This window comes from Sinocyclocheilus rhinocerous, unplaced genomic scaffold, assembly GCF_001515625.1.
Source record: "Sinocyclocheilus rhinocerous isolate Xijiao unplaced genomic scaffold, SAMN03320098_v1.1 scaffold1464, whole genome shotgun sequence".
Classification (NCBI taxonomy): domain Eukaryota; kingdom Metazoa; phylum Chordata; class Actinopteri; order Cypriniformes; family Cyprinidae; genus Sinocyclocheilus; species Sinocyclocheilus rhinocerous.
In genome coordinates this window covers 458334-470337 of record NW_015643188.1, presented here as the reverse complement: position 1 = coordinate 470337, position 12004 = coordinate 458334, and the positions used below count along the sequence as shown (strand labels likewise).

The following is a 12004-nucleotide window of genomic DNA, read 5'->3' as shown; positions in this document are numbered from 1 at the left end:
TTATAAAGAGCATTATGACAACATTGGAATTCATTTTGGCATCGTAATGACTGTCATAATCACTGGAAGTCATTATGACAATTACCAACGTGTGTGTGTGTGTGTGTACAGGTTTATTTTATATATTCTGGTGGGGACTTAAACCTGAATACACACAGACTCATGGGGACTCGTGTCACGGTGGGGACCTAAATTGTGGTCCCCATGGGTACAAAAGCTTATAAATCATACAGAATGAAGTTTTTTGAAAATCTAAAAATGCAGAAAGTTTCCTGTGAGGGGTAGGTTTAGGGGTAGGGTTGGTGTAGGGCAATAGAATATACGGTCTGTACAGTAGAAAAACCATTACGCCTATGGAGAGTCCCCACAAGGATAGCTGACCAGGTGAGTGTGTGTGTGTGTGTGTGTGTGTGTGAGTGTGTGTGTGAGTGTGTGTGTGTGTGTGTGAGAGTGTGTGTGTTTAAGGTCCATACAAAGGACCTACAAAGACCCAGAACCAACAAGAGATATATGGACAAATTTACCAAATTAAACATTACTGGTTTATTTAAAAACAGTTCTATATATGAAAAAAGCCACATGATGTGCTATTAAAATTATTTTAGACATTTTATTTTTACTTATAATACCTAATTAAAATGATCAAGCTTCATCATTTTGTCATCACAATCAGCCCATCTGTAACCTTCACTCCAAACACACATTTCTTTCTTTCTTTCTTTCTTTTCTTTCTTTCTTTCTTTGCCTTTCTTTCTTTCCTTTTATTACATTTATACTAGGGATGCAGCGATTAACCGGTTTCGCGATTAACCGGACCAAACAGCGAAGCTTTATTTCCACCAGAGAAATGCTTGTCGATAGTGTGGGACCATTTTGCGTACACTAAGAATGACCAGGGTGTCATTTAAATATTGCTGTAAAAAACTGCTGCTAAAGAGCGAATACATAAGGGATAATGCACGGCTAGCTGTACATTGAACGATTTTAATGCACGACGTGAAGGAAAGAACTATGGAAGCCCGTTTCCGCCACTGAATAAAAAATACGACAAATAAAGTTAATATTAGTTGTATATTTATAATAGGCTACTTCATTAACTTTGTTATTTACTGTCCCTGCTGTAGTATTATTCATAAGTAAAAACAAACAATATTTTTTTCACCATGTTTCCAAATTATCTACCCCAGGTCCAAAAGAAATGTAAAGAATGTACAAACTGAAAACATTAAATACTTTTGTGATCTATTTCCATTTGTTATTTTCAAAAGAGAAATACTGTCATGGATGTTTACAGAGCAGAGGTCACCTTTTTTTAATTCCAATGGGAGAGATGGACTTTTGTTTGTCTTTTGTTTATTATTATTGTGTGTTGTATTGTTGGTTACTGTGTTATTTCTGTTTCAAAAGCCAGCAATAAATAACACTTTAATATCTAATGTTTGTTCATGTGATTTTATACATTAGTAATGTTGGGAAATGAATAAATGCATAATAATCGTAAAACCGTGATTATTCCTCAGACAATAATCGTACCAACAAAATCTATAATCGTTGCATCCCTAATTTATACATTTATTCATTTATTTTAGTAATTTTTCTTGATTGATTGATTGATTTTATTTTATTTATATATACATTTTAGACATTTTATTTTATTCCAATTTATGCATTTGATTTTATTAGTTTAGTTTTATTTGTATTTATTTATATTTACCTTGTATTTATCTTTATATCTATATTTATATTTATCTTGTTTGTTTTGTATTTTATTACTATTGATTTTGCCTGTCAACATAGATTTTGGTCAGTGTCAGTGGTGGCTGGTGGAAAATTTGCTAGGTAGGTCGCCATGTCAAACAATTTTAGCATACATCCCAGTATGATTTATCCCAGTATAACAATATATATATAGTGTGTTAATCACATCATATGACCCCTTTAAAGTTACGTATGATGCTAGCCCTCCCGGAATTCATAGAGATTGCATTGCAGTGCCTGCAGTTCGAAAGAAAAAAATCTTTGTCTGGGCGATTCTCGGCCAGAGTGAAATCGCCTAAAAAGGGGCGGTACTCCACAACGTGACTCGACGCTGATTGGACAGTATATCCAGCAGCAGAACGAACAGTGAAAGCAAGCATAACACTGTAGTTGAATGTGATAGAAAAAAAATCCCTCCCTTTCATACTTTGGTGGTGCGTCTCCCTATCGCCCTAATGAAGAAACCGCCCTCGTCAGTATTGTTTTTCAATTGTTTTTATGGTAAAGTGGCTCATGGTTCCCCACCCTCCACTGATTCCCAGTGAAGAAGCCTCATACAGTACATGACTATGAGTCATTAACCCAAACTTCACTATTCTGACCAGTGACTCACCCAGTCTTCTGCTTTCCGCTGCATTCCCAGCATGCTGTCGCTCTCCCACTAAGTGGGGAGGATCTGGACAAGCTGGCGAAAGCTCCCCGGGGCCCATATGCAATCACACAGAGCAGCACTGTCGGTGGGAGGCCCCTCAGGGGTCCAGCACTAATCGCATTATTGCTTCTGCACAGCCACTGCATTAAAAGTGCGGCTGGATGAGGGATGTGCTTGCACTTGGTTTTGGTCATATTTACAGTGGTTTTCATTTAACACCTGCCATGAAATTAGTGTGTTCTAAATGTACAGAATACTAAATATTTTGGTGGTGTTAATGCAAATCGGAAATAGAAATTATTTAAATGTTAGTATTGACATAATGCAGATATTTTAATACTGATACACTATTTATCAAAACAATAAAATAATGTTTTATTTATTTATTTATTTGTGGGGGGTTGTGTATGTATGTATGTATATGTATTGTAATCTGTAACCTATTACATTTCCAAAGTAACCTTCCCAACACTGTATATATATACACACACACACACACACACATACATACCAAAACAGTCTCTGTGCCGTTCTGTGCACGTGAGGAGGTGTTCTTGAGGAACAAAGGTCAAAAGGGTTTAGAAGGAATCTCAGTCTGGTCTTTGTCTGCTAGGTGGGGGAAGTCAATCCAAGGAAGTCTTTAGCTCATGATTTCTATCATGGATTTGCATGTGATGGTCATGCTGTGCGTCTCTTTGACCATCAATCTTGGTTAGTTGCCCCACATTTGACAATCTCCTTCCTGAGTTGGGATTATCAATAAGTGTTCTTTTGTGTTAATGTTGCAAGCTGTTCAAAGCTGCTAATTGGTTGGTTAGGTTTACTTCAGGCTGGCTGGCGCTAGGATCTGATTTACGATCATCCATGTTGTCTTGGGCCTCTTTGTGGAATTCGGCTCCTCGAGTTTCTACAATGTTCTGATCAAATCTCAAATTGTCTGATTCACTCTGATACGCTACAGGAAAAACCACATAAAGTTGACGCCGTGTAGTAACACATGAAGCAGAATTCATATTGCTCAATCATATGAAAGACATGCTACCATTATTCAATATTAATGCACTTCTTTTCACTCCGCCGTGATGAAAGATGGATCCTACAAACTCTCCGAACCAACTGAGAAAAGAATTTTTGATCTATTAACAAATTCATAATATCACAGTGTGGCTCTAGGAAATTTTTTTTCATAGTTGGATACGAATACATTCATTATAAATGTGGACTGCATATAAACTAGAGTGTTTGAAGCTTTACAGTATGGATGTGGATCATAGAATTGATGGAATTCATAGGTTGACTTTATTTCACTATGTAGTATTATTTAGTAGTTATAATTTCTTTGAAATGCTTAACATGTGTTTATGTGTTTTAACATTATGATTTAAAATACATTTGTGGGCCGTACAGCGTTCATATAAAACTCACCCTTGAAACATGCATTCAACAGATTTACACAGAGAGATGGAATATAAAAAACACATCTCGATGTTTTTTAAAAGTTGAGCACATTTCTTGAACACTTTGTCATGCAAGATGCAACAAAAGACGTGAGACACGAGTGCGACTGTGAAAGACATGCGGTTTACATGAGTTCTGTGTGAATGGACGATGTGTGTTTTAGGCCAAATCCTTGAGACAAGTTATTATTTTTGCACTTCCAGTCTTCAGAAGTTAATGGGTTTGTTGAATGAATTTTTAGATCAGTGCCTGAAATACACAAGCTCAAGATATTTTCATGTTTAACTCTATGACAAAATGCATTTTATTATTATTATTTTACTTTAAAAGGTCTTAACAAGTGTGGTACTCCAGAGGTTGTCAGAGACATTAAACGTCACTGAACAGGTAAACTAAAGCGTAATGGTGGTAATGTTGAAGTCATTTGTCCGTGGTTTATTCCCTACCTTTAGCTTTGTTATGTCTGCCGACTGTGTTCTGAAAATTGTGTTAATTTCTGAATATTATCGTGATGAACAAAATGTGTAGTAATCATAAACTTTTGTTGATCACAGAGCTTATTTTCTGCAATAATCCAAAGCCAATGGAAAATATTGGGTTTTTGTTGAAGGAACCAGCATGATGCAAACAGACTGGCCCACAAAAATACATCATCACTGTAGTGCTCTCTTCCAAAGAAGACTTTACAGAAGTGTAAGCCTCAAGAGGAATAACAGTCAATTTTATATGGTTACTTTTATGAAGTGAGACATTGATCACATATACGGCTGACAAACGCAAACTAACGACACGGCTTGTGTGTCCAGTTAAAATAAGATCGCAAGACCCTGTCTGCGTTCTTTTAGATTCAACTGTTTTAGAAATCATTTTAATGCAGTTAACATTTTAATGCTGCATTAATTGTTCAAACTACTCACTCCAGTGTAATTTTAGTATCACTGGGATACTATTATAGTATAATTTTTTATTTTACTTTTTCATTTTAATTTTTAAAGCTTAAGTAATTTGATAGTTTTGTGATTTTTATTCCTTTATTATTATTATTATTATTATTATTATTATTATTATTATATACTTTAAGCTTTTGTGATTGTTTATTGATTGGTTGGTTGAGTTTTTTTATTTATTTATATATATATATAGTTTTTATTTTATTTATTTTTTCAGTTTTAGCTTAATTATAGTTTAGCACTGCACATCAAATTAGAGAAATAAGAAATGTTGGCAACTAGCTAAAATAAAATGTTATAGTTTTAGTTAAATATAATAACCCTGAATCACACACACACAAGCAAATAGGTAAGTAAGTGAAACACACAAATCTTTCTGAATATCAATGAAATCACACCAGTTTATTATACTGTATATACATCAACTTCATCAACAACTCCTTTGTTCATTGCACTTTTTCTGTAAGGAAATGTAGAATAAAAGCAGGAATAGTCTGAAAGCAATGCAGCCGTTTGTACACACCCGTAAATATCTATCATTCAGTCTTACGCTAGCGTTCTGCTACTTGCGCTGATGCTGATCCGATCTGATAAACACGGGACCTGGCTCCCTAACACTCCTCGTACATGATTCTGAAACTTCCTTCCCAGAAAGGTGTAAAGCACAGGGTTAATGCAGAAATACAAGCGTGCAATGTTACTAGTGACGTACTGTGCGTACAGAAGGCTGCTATTACACTGTGTCGGATCTTGATTATCGTTTATCATCAGTATGATGTTATACGGGCTCCAGAATGCGAAAAACGTCAGGACGATGATGAAAATGAGCCACACGGTCCGATGTTTGCCTACCATCCGCGTGGCCAGGACGGTCAGCGTTATCCTGAAGTAGCAGTAGACGAATGCAGTCAACGGGAGAATAAAAAACAACACAAACTGCTTATAGAGACTGAAGACTCTCCACTGAGCATCGCTGGAGTCTTCACACACCAGTCCTTCCATCGGGTACTCTTCAACGGTGAAATGGATGAAGGGTTGGAGGCTGGCGAGGATGCTAATGATCCAGACGACTGCAGACAGTACGACAGCGTAGCAGCTTCTGCGTCGTTTGTTGGCGACAACGCAATGCACCACGGCCAGATAGCGGTCGAACGTCATGAGGGTGAGGAAGAGGATGGAGCTGTAGAAGCCCAGATAGTCTGCGCTGGTCACCAGCTTACACAAAGCTTCTCCGAAGGTCCACTGGTCCGAATGGTGAATGGCTTGAAATGGGAGCGTGAGGGTGACGATGAGGTTGGAGGCAACCAGGTTCATGAGGAATATATTTGTGACCGTGTTGAGCTTTTCGAACTTGTAGAGGACGAGCAGAACCACTCCGTTGCCCAGTACACTGGCGATGAAGATGACGTAGTAGAAGGGTGGAAGAAAATGTTGGCAGAAATTGTTGATGGCGATGGTGTTGCACTGAACGGTTCTGCTGGTCATCAGCGAATAGTCTTCATAAACGTCTGGTGTTGTGTTGGGCGTTTCCATCTTGGTGGCTACCAACAACCTGCGGGGTTGAGCGAGTTTATTAGAATTAAAGGCTGGATAAATGTGACCACGGTACACTACACTTTATTTAGTCCACTTTAGACATTCTACTAACTATAAGTAACTTTGCAACTAATTCTCATTAATTTGCAACTAAATGTCTACTAACTCTCTTAGAGTGGACAGTTAGGTTAGGTTTAGGGTTAGTAGAATAAATTGAGATATAATTGCAAAGTTTCTTATAGTCAGTATGTTGTGGACCCATCAAAATAAAGTGTTAGAAGATATTAAGCAGACAGTTTACTAATACTCTAATGACTGCTAGTTGGCATGTAGATGCATGTTACTGTTAGTAGAATGTCTAAAGTGGACGATCAAAATAGTGTTACCATAGACAACAATACATTGTATGGGTCAAAATTATAAATTTTTCTTTCATGCCAAAAATCATTAGGATATTAAGTAAAGATCATGTTCCATGAAGATATTTTGTAAATGTCCTACCGTAAATATATCAAAACTTAATTTTTGATTAGTAATATGCATTGCTAAGAATTTCATTTGGACAACTTTAAAGGTGATTTTCTCAATATTTTGAATTTCTTGCACCCTCAGATTCCAGATTTTCAAATATTGTCCTATGCTAACAAACCATACTTTAATGGAAAGCTTATTTATTCAGCTGTCAGATGATGTATACATCTCAATATCAAAACAAATTGACGCTTATGACTGGTTTTGTGGTCCAGGGTCACAAATGATTAGAAGTCAGTAGAGATTTGTAGACTTACCCCAAAGCCCTGTTCACAGCTCGTCTGGCCGGTTCATTAATAGAAACTACGGTCTTGTAAGATGGAGCAGCAGCAGAGGATGTGTGTCAGTCTACAGCTGCAAAAATCTGAATCATATCTTGAAACTACTTCCTCTTTATGTGACTTCACAATTTTCTCAAGACTCGACGTGCGTTTGAAGCCGAGACAACATACATGATCGCTGTCCTGAAACCACAGACCAACCACAAAGTGTTCATTACCTTTTATTTCAACAAAGTCATTCTTAGCAAATACTAGAGCTCTAAAAGATAAATTACTTACGTCGTAAAAATTTCCCAGAGATTTGTAAAAAAAAAAAAAAAAAAAAAAGTTATATGAAACTAAATGAAAATACAATGAGTGAATAAAACAACAGATTAGAGTAAAGGATTATAGAAGAAAAATGTGATATCAGTTTATTCAAGATTTCATTGGAAGAAAATATAACAAGCATTTTGTATGGATTCACAAAAACAATATTTAAAATAATTACATCTTTCAGATGTTTATCTCGTACCTTATACAGCTTAAATACTTTGCCAAGAGAGAAGAATAAAATACATTTTGAGTTCATGAACACACATAAAATTGAATAGTTTTTATTATAATGGTTTGTGTTCCTTTTATTTAATGGTTTTATGTTTAATGAGGTTAGTGTGAATTTACCTTCCCTTCAGGCAGTGCAAAAAAATAAAAAGTACATAAATACGTAAATAATGCAAAAACAATTGCTATTTATTAAATCAACCTAGCCAGCAATGTAAAGCACAGTTAGTAATTCAATTAAATATGAAAATATGATGGCTGTTGTGTCTTAGAAAGCTGTCCAATCCACGATTCTCAGCCAAGTACTGGGGAAATCAAAACTAAAGTCATCTTTGTGCCAAAAACAAACAGAAACATTAAGCTTTTCCCTTTCATGTCTGTCCCTGAAGTAATAAAGCCATTTATTCTTAATCTTCATTAGTACCAAACCACATACAAACTAATGCTTATATTATTGCATCTCATATCATGCAGCAAAAGTTCCTTGTTTGACAGCAAAATAGTTCATTCATAATTCATATTCATAAGTAATGGTGATAAATATTAATGTTTATGACACATTAACATCTATCCACATTAATAGGCTTGTAGTATTATTTTGCAAATGACTTAATGCATGCACCCTTGCATTAATGGTGTTACGCACCAACTCTTCGTGCATCGGAAGGCAGGTTTCACATCGTTCATCTACAGGCCCCTGATGTTTCATTGCACCATAGCAATGCACAGACAACGTCCAAAGCCATGTGAGTAAATTCCTCTGGATTCTCTGCGGCGCTTCTGGCAGTCCGAGAGCTGAGCCCATGTGTTCGCTCAAGCGCGTGTGTTAGAAACCGGGCCCTTTGCTGTAGCGCTCATCCCTGAGGTTATAGGATTGGTAGCAGATGGACATGTCGCACACGCCAGCCGGCCCTGTAGAACCTTGCTTCCCCGGGATGCCCGGAGCCCCGGATTTACCCGGGATTCCCGGAGGACCCGGAATACCAATGCCATCACTGCCGCGAGGACCCTGGATCCCTGTTGGTGTTGAGGGAACACACAATCTGACAGTTACACAAGATTCCTCCCCAATCGCTGCATATACGTTTGTGCCATAGGCATTACATTAACCCTTACAATGCATTCAAAATCTGTATACTATTTTCTCATTTGAAGTCTGTTTGGACCAGAAGAATCATTATTTTATAAAAAACAGTTATAATGTAATATTTAAGTATTTCATTTCTGTTCTGATATCGTAACTTCTTAATAATGAGTGAATGTGGGGGAGGGAAAAATCAGTTTTGAATGTTACCATGTTATTACTTCATTTATTTAATTACAAAAAAATGAGAAATTCTTTTGAAATGTCAAATTACATATGAACCAAAAAAAACAATGGTGTGTGTGTGTGTGTGTGTGTATATATATATATATATATATATATATATATATATATATATATATATATATATATATATATATATATATATATATATATATATATATATATATATATATATATATATATATATATATATATATATATATATATATAGTATATCACATTAGATATATGTCATATCAGTATTGGAATGTATGGAATTTAATTAAGTTAATTTGAATTTATTAATTATTATTTATAATATAATTTATTATTGACTTATAATTGCAGAAAAACTGTCCAAATTTATAAAACCTAAAAATGCATTTCTTTCCAAAAATACATAAATAAATAAATAAAAATGTCATGCTACAATGGTTCGACAAAAAATATATTCATGTTAAACAACAAAATTCCGTCCAAAAATTGTGTGAGATATGGGGAATAAACATATTATCAAAAGTTTTTGTAACACTGATTTACTTTATAAATACTTTTACGGAAAGTATTTTTGACACATTATGGTACCCCATAAATATCTGGGTCTGACCAGAACACAAAAGATTTTTTTTTTTTTTTTTTTGGCTACATCTCTTGTAAAAATAAATAAATAAAACATCTGAAAAGGGTAGTTTCATTCCCTTACTAAAAACTATGTTTTATTATGTATCTCTTTTGGATCAAAACGGACCTGAATGTGTTATGAGGATTAATAATATAGTAATGTCATTGTACCTGTGTCTCCAGGAGGCCCTGGGTATCCTGGTCTGCTCTGTCCTTTATTGCCCTTAAATCCCTGAGGGCCTGTGTCCCCTACAAGAGTGCCAAGCATGTTACGCAATTACAATACAAACCCAAAGCCAAATCCATTTACATAATCTGGAAGTGTTACAGCCAGACGCCTCTGTTACCTTTGACTCCTGGAGGTCCTTGGATGCCCGGAGGCCCAGGGTAGCCCTGAGCGCCGTGTCTGCCGGGATAGCCCTGGGGCCCGCTGGACCCTTTAGGCCCTGGAGCTCCAGGGGGTCCCGGGGGTCCTTTAACGGTCTCACAGGGTTCACAGCGCTGAGGGCTCATTGTCTGCAGTAGCTGCGGCAGCTGATCTGATAGAGAGGCATTACATTAGAGATTACTGAACACCGACGGATGCGCAAGGGGGCATATGATGAGAAATCAAAATTTCCTTGACCCTCACTGTAATATAAAAACACAGACTAGCAACATTCACCCAATCTATTTTCATATGCATCTTATTGCACTATAAGTGATTCATCCATGCATTTAAATGCAAACAAATTTTAATCCAAATCTCTGGGAGTTCTACAAGCATGCATTTAGATCTTCCTCCATCCAGTCAATGACCGGTAGACAGAACAACACCCTACTTTTTTTTTTTTTCTTGCTAATCCATTTCTCTGTTATACATCATAATGTGGAAGAAAGAGTCTATCACTAATTATGTTGCATCAATGCTTAATGTTTGGCATCAAATTCATGAATATACCACTGCATTTACATATCAATGATGCAATGCCAAAACATGTCCAGTTTAATTCTAAGAGTTGGAAAAGGGAAGGAAATGGTCATAAGAAAACTCATGAGACTCTTTTGTGACAAAACAAGAAATGTGACTAATACTGCTGTGTTCCAGGAGTCAAGGGAAGTAAAAATAAATACAAAGTGGTGGACAAAGCAACGGAAAAGTTGGTAGTAAAATATAATTTAGTCAATATTGAAACATAAATAAAAATTAGTTCACTGAATGTTTATATACTGTATATATGGTATGTATTTTTGAATCCAGGTCATTTGAAAACAAAGTGAAACGTCCAGTGAGTGGTGCTAAAAACACGTTTTGTTTTATCCAAAACAGATCAAAGTGAATCTGGTAATGTTTTATTGCGTTGGTCATTGTATGTGTGGCAGCAGATTGAAAAATTTAAAGTCTGGTGCGTGTCGCTAAAAGGTTATTGTTCTGTCACATTTGAAAATAGCATAAAACCTATACTAAACCTAACCCATAGCGTTAACTAACGCCAACATGAGATAAAAACATTTTAAGCTTGATAAAAGTTTTTGAGCTGTTTTATCATGACTCATATTTCATGGGACGCACCAGCGTAATGCTGTACCGGGTGCGCTACCGAGCAAGTTTACTCTGTTAGAAAAGCTAAACATTTGGAGCTGGTTATGTGATGCAAACATCAAAATGTTTTAGTTAACAAATTGTGCACTATGGTACAAGAGTTTTGAGCTCATAACATAGTACTGGGCAAGAAACTGCGTGAAAACAAGTCTTTATTAATTGATAATCTGCCCCATAATCAAAATGGTGTGAAAAGGAATAAAGGTTATTGGTGTTGTACTGTCACTAGTGTTCCTTTCACGTGGAAACTAGAGTTAATTGTATACATGTTTAGACATGTAGAGGCCTGTTTTCTCAATAAGTATGTTGGTATTTTTATTTTAATTAGATTCATTACATCATACATCAGCTAATCTTCAGCTTGTTTGCCATTAAACATTCACTTTGGATTAATCTATTTTTGGAGTTTACTCTGCATAACAGAAGTCAGTGACGATTCTGTTTCTAATTCATTTCTGTGGTGCCAACAAACAATTCAACTATAATACATCTCCTACATCAGTGACGTCAAGGCTATAACATGGTTGGTTATCGAGAAACACGTGATTGGAATTGACCGTTGACTCCATTGGAGAGGTTGTCATCTCCTCATGATAAAAAAATAAATAATCTCTGGAGTTGCTGTCAAAGTACAGTAGAGCATTTCAGATCAGTCAGTTTTAAGTCTCTGTGATGGTTAGGCCGCATGTAGACAATATGCTGCGAGGAAGATTTATAAATGGACCACTGGGAAAAAAAAGTAAAATGCTAAGAGAATGTACGACATGACCCCTTTAATTCAAAGCA

The 12004-nt window shown here is 36.0% G+C and overlaps 2 protein-coding genes across 2 annotated transcripts in view; both read right to left on the bottom strand.

The window, feature by feature from the left end:
* Positions 1-5331: 5331 nt before the first annotated feature.
* Positions 5332-7208, bottom strand: LOC107757187 (C-C chemokine receptor type 5-like). The gene is made up of 2 exons (XM_016574603.1): positions 7143-7208; positions 5332-6370 (listed from the first exon to the last, which is right to left on the bottom strand). Exon 2 carries the CDS (start codon positions 6349-6351, stop codon positions 5365-5367), a length of 987 nt encoding a protein of 328 aa, XP_016430089.1. The 5' UTR covers positions 6352-6370; positions 7143-7208; the 3' UTR covers positions 5332-5364.
* Positions 7209-8444: 1236 nt separating this feature from the next.
* The window catches only part of LOC107757186 (collagen alpha-1(XXI) chain), a 45422-nt gene continuing 41862 nt past the window's right edge, over positions 8445-12004 (bottom strand). Inside the window, exons 27-29 of the mRNA XM_016574602.1 lie at positions 9984-10175; positions 9808-9885; positions 8445-8726 (exon numbers count right to left, since the gene is read on the bottom strand). Of these exons, the coding sequence (XP_016430088.1) occupies positions 8536-8726; positions 9808-9885; positions 9984-10175 (461 nt within the window). The 3' untranslated portion in view covers positions 8445-8535. The remainder of the gene's footprint in view (positions 8727-9807; positions 9886-9983; positions 10176-12004) is intronic.

Excerpts from the sequence above, each read along its gene's own strand:
- LOC107757187 (XM_016574603.1), bottom strand. The coding sequence starts at position 6,351 with ATGGAAACGCCCAACACAACACCAGACGTTTATGAAGACTATTCGCTG.